This window comes from Ruditapes philippinarum, unplaced genomic scaffold (assembly GCF_026571515.1).
Source record: "Ruditapes philippinarum isolate M1 unplaced genomic scaffold, ASM2657151v2 ctg10911_1_1_1_1, whole genome shotgun sequence".
NCBI classification, from domain to species: Eukaryota; Metazoa; Mollusca; class Bivalvia; order Venerida; family Veneridae; genus Ruditapes; species Ruditapes philippinarum.
In genome coordinates, this window is record NW_026863591.1 from 27,360 (window position 1) to 32,545 (window position 5,186).

Consider the following 5,186-nt stretch of genomic DNA (forward strand, 5'->3'; position numbering starts at 1 on the left):
GGGGGAAATGGTTTATGAGGTAAATTTTATAGGTTTATAAGAAAAATTGCCTTATAAAGATCAAAGAAAAAACACACAAACCCAAAATGTTGGCATGTCCGTCCGTTCGTCCGTAAATCCGTCCGCATAAAACGTCGGTAAAGCAAAACAGTTGTTGGTTTTTTTTTGTTTTTTTTTCACAATGTCATTTAATTAAGTGAGGACTGTACATTATTGCAACTGTTACAGCCGTCGTACATTCCCTTTAACGTTTTTTGTATCAACAGCTGATTTGAAGCCTACGCAGTTAATTTTAATATAAGTTGTTATAATAAAGCAAACGTGTCAGTTTCTTGAATCAAGCACTGTAAAGAGGTATTTAATATTATAATATTATACCGTATGAGTAATTTAAAGTTAAAATAGTTAGAAATATATAACTAAAAATGGATCAAGGATTTTGTCTGTTAATTAAAATCGCGATAATTGTTGTGAGTATTCATGCGGTGATATGTCAGAAATGTGGTGTACAGAAAGAGGTGTCCTTTGCTAGAATACCGGCGATCAACACTCTGTTGTCTTTGGATGAGTTCGACACCCACGTAAGAATTTGTGTTTTTTTTTATCAACCCTTGTAACGTATTCTCGTGAGATTTTTTATACGTTAATTTTGCCTCCCTCTGATGTGCTTTAGTTTTATTTTATTCTTTTTATTAATCTAAGTAGACAATATTGATGAGATAGATTTTATCATAATGTCTGGATTTAAAGTGAACTAGACTTCATGAACTCTTACAAAGCTTTAATTTCTTTGAATCTGAGCAAAACAATTTCTTTATTGATAATTTCATACTATACACTGAATAATAACAACAACAACAACAACAACAATAATAATAATAATAATTAATTATAAATAATAATAATAATAATAATTAGTTTTAAAAGATGTTAGAGAATTTGAAGAACTTATATCAGACGGTATTCTTTTCCAAATCTTTGCACCATAGTAACAGTTTGTTTTCTTTACCAAAGTTTACCATGATTTGGTCTGCACTGGTCGCATCGGAACACTTTGCAACGATTTTCAATGTTAGGTAATTTTTACAAATACAGTAATATATCTAATGCAAAAATTAATGTTTGGATTTAAAAAAAGATACTTCTAAAATGTTTGTGTGAAATAAAAATGGCAATAATTTGCCTTAAAGCGAGTGGCGCGTGCACAAAGTCATTACTTAACGGATGAAACCCTACTTAAAATAGCAAAATAATACATTTTATTCTGTTTACGTACATTATTCACGTGTATTAAATAACAGAGACATTCTATGTTACAACATTTTGAGCAATATAATAATGGAACCGATATAATTTTACTGTTGATTTTTGTAAAAAAATATTTCATGAGGTATAGATTTATACCCTTTAAGTCCCAGATTTACATAAAATATGTTTATATCATTTGATTGGAACAAACAGTATATAAAGCTGCATGCCTCCACAATATTTGAAGAAAATCAAACTTGAGTAAATTTTGTGCCATTTGCGCCAACAATCTCCGTTGCATTATTTAGTCATACCGGTTCAAAAGTTAAAGGGGTACACTGTTCACCCGGTCATATAATAATGCATGGTGATATTGTAGCTATAATGTTCACTGTTACTATTTATCGGAACATGAAATGGTAAAACGCTACTCATAAAACAATACGGTTATCGAATTATACATTTTAAAGATTAAAACGGAATGAAACATCCACGTAGCGATAAGTAACGTAAAATATATTTTCCGATTTTTCCATGTACCGATTTGTTCACTTCGATGGTAATTTTTCGTTTAAGTTAAGTCGTACTTTGAAGCGGAGCATGCGCATAACAATTTTTGTAGACTGCTCCTAATGATTCCCTGCGGTCTGAAGACAGCAGGGTATTGGTACGCGTTTAACTTTTGAGGCATGGAGGAGCACGTGACCTGTTTTCGGTACATGGAGGAGCATGTGATCTGTAAACTGTATATGATTGGTTAATTGACCTTTTCGAAAACCCAGCTAAATACCGTTTGTCGGTACGTTACGGATTTACCTGTAGGGAATTAGTCCGAATTACACCTAATTGAGAACAAAAATCTATATTACGTGATATTTCTAATTTTCTATTAATTATTTTACCGTTTAAGGTGGAAAAACTTGAATGATGTGTTTGAAAATTATCAATGTTTCTTTAATATCTATCTCAAATTTTACAAACAATAAATTGTTTATACTGAAAATCTACAAAATTAAAATATTCGTAGTGGCATCTGCCATAATAAATAGAGATATTTTCTGCGTAAACTTGTGTGTTTACTTTATTTATATTTTGCTCGGAATTATTCATAAAATGGCCTATTTAATCATTTTCTTAAAAAGAAATAAGTGTTTTATGTTCGACCTTCTCCGGTCTTCAACGGTCACATGCAGTTTCCATCGAAATTCTTCTATATTGTTCGATTATTGTCAACTATATTCCTGTTACAAACGTTTATTTATCCCTCCCGCCAACCCCCAAATAATGTTGAAAATAGTTAAATGAAATATCTTTATATCATTAGAATGTTCACCGCAGGAAACCATTTTACTTGTTTTACGATTTAAATGAGAATCATTCACTACAATCAGATACGCAAAAATGGATGCTGCCAGTAATCAGTTTGAACACTGAGGAGAGGACTGATGACCTCTCCAATAAAGGCAGGTAACTCTGCCAAGCATGTCTGCCTAATTACTCACCTTTTTATACTATGCTTTCATCCATTATACTGCTGTAAGCACTGAGAAAAGTGAAATGTTCTACCTACGGACAGTTCTTGATAAATCTCAGGATCAAGGTTCCTTTGGTTAAAAAATATTAATCTTATGATCAGCCAGTCGATGAATACAGAACACCTTGCTACAAATAATGACCCTACATCTAATCTGAAACTATGTATTATTCATTTAAGAGAACTTAAAGTATAAGGCCGATAATATCTAGAAACAGATCTAGACTGTCGGCGACGGAAGTATCTGGATCGTCATAATTTTGACTGGTGGCTTCACCAAGTGTTCAGATATTAGGTTTGTTTACTATTTATATTTAGATCGAAGGTCGGGAGATGGGTGAGGTGTATTATGCCCTGCCAAAACCTGCAGCGTTCATTCCTGATATCAATTACAAATCAACTATTACTAAAGACCCGGGAAGTACCCAATTATATACACTGGCGTCAAAAGGAGAGTAAGTTACACTTTATTTATTTATTTAATTCACCATAAAATCTTAAATCTAAGTTCTAAATTTCTAGTTCTCTATTTTTTGTCTGTTACAATCCTCAAATATGTTTTCTTTCTTTTAAAAAGGTGTATTACTAACAAATCCAAATGATATCCCTCTAAATCAAACACAATTATTTTCCTCCCGTGAAATACACAACTTTTAAAAAATGGCTGCCGCTTACATTTAACAAAGCCAGGTCTAATATAAATTCGCAGTAAGTAACAGAAATATGAATGGATGGTTGGACTTTTTCTCCAACAAGAATTGTTTGTTTTTATTATTAAAACAAGCGATCATTCATATTTTTTAATAAAATAAATAATATCACCGTCATTTAACGTTAATTGTCGGACTTATTTTTCAGCTCAAGACTTCTTGTTTTTAATGAGAAATTCCGACTAAATGGGGCTCTCAATGGGGAAAACAAATATTAATATTTACGTTAATATTATGGAAATTTCGTTTTAACTTGTTTTTAGCATAAAATAAAAAGAAAATGTGTTTGTTTGTTGTGTAAGATGTAGTTTTATTTCATCTCGTGAACTTTAAAAACACTATTCTCGCCCGTGGCTACGCCACTCTTGAGAATACTGTTTTTAAAGCCCACTCGATGAAATAAAATTTCATCGAGTGGGCTTTAAAAAACAAACAAACAAACAAACAAACATCCTCTATATATTCCAGGACAGTGGCAGCAAACTCAACATGTGCAGCACGAATTTTTTCATTAACACCTGTTGACGGTATTGACAGGGCGTTGTTCTTTCTGACAAATTGTAAGAATTTTCTCATATTTAATCTGTGTTCAGCACATGAACTACGCATATGTTATGTCCGTAAAAGCGCAAAAAGATGAGAAGTATTTCCGACGTTATTAAAAAATACGACAACTGTCAAAACTATAAAAGTAGAGTTAGATGACGTATGTACGCTGTCAAACTCCTCACAGTGATTACCTCCCTTGGCAGAATAATAATATATCTCTGTACTGATAAGGGGAGATCACTGCATAGGAGATTGGTACGTAGTCTGGTTCCCTGCCTACTATTCTACGATTATTAGGTCAGGCACAATACAAAAATGGCGGCGGCGTCTGCGCCCGACAAGGTAAATAAGAAACAGACTAGAGGCATTTTTTCAGATTGGGCACACTCATGGCACAATAGATCTGGATTGCTCATAATATATCTAAACAAACTTAGAATTTATTTTACATTTTGCCATCGCATGAAATGGAAATTTCCAGAGATTTCTTATGCCGAAAGAAATCATATTTCGGATATATCTTATGATCGGATAGTCCTACTAATTAGATCGGATGTTTCATTATATGGATCAATAAATATGTCTTAGGGTAGATTTTATCTATACAACCATATTCTTGTTATCGGTTTTTTTTGTAAAAATATCAATCGAAATGATTCATGAACTATGAAAATAGAGAAATCTACTAGATCTATGCTTTTAGAAGACAGTGAAGACAGTGCTGTAATCATCAATGACTGGATGAATGCCAATAAACTCAAAATGAACACCACTAAGACAGAATTCATTATGTTTGGTAGTAAAGCCCAACTTGGTAAATGTTCAATTAAAGAAATTGATATCGCCGGTGATAAAATTCAAAATGTCAGTGTTATAAGATACTTAGGTGCCTACTTTTTTAGAGATTTTTACGCATTGTTTTAAGATTGTGATTGGGCTGTAAACTGATAGAGATGTCGTCGTTTGGTCCCAAATTACCATATGAGTTACTCCCCTTGTCCTTTGAGGACAATACGATGCTATGAAAGACAAGCTGGTAATGGAGGTAGTATATGATTTAATGTGGTTGAATAATTTATAACAACATCATAAAAGCAAGATTAAAGATTTATTAGATTGACATTGTATGTTATACATAGATCTAG

At 32.5% G+C, this 5,186-nt stretch overlaps 1 protein-coding gene across 1 annotated transcript; it reads left to right on the plus strand.

The window, feature by feature from the left end:
* Window positions 1–290: 290 nt before the first annotated feature.
* On the plus strand, window positions 291–4,112 carry LOC132722611 (uncharacterized; the record flags this gene model as incomplete). Its single annotated transcript, XM_060707136.1, has 3 exons — window positions 291–581; window positions 3,101–3,237; window positions 3,961–4,112. Coding segments are annotated over exons 1-3 (445 nt in total), but the record flags the coding sequence as incomplete, so codon positions are not given.
* Window positions 4,113–5,186: the final 1,074 nt, after the last annotated feature.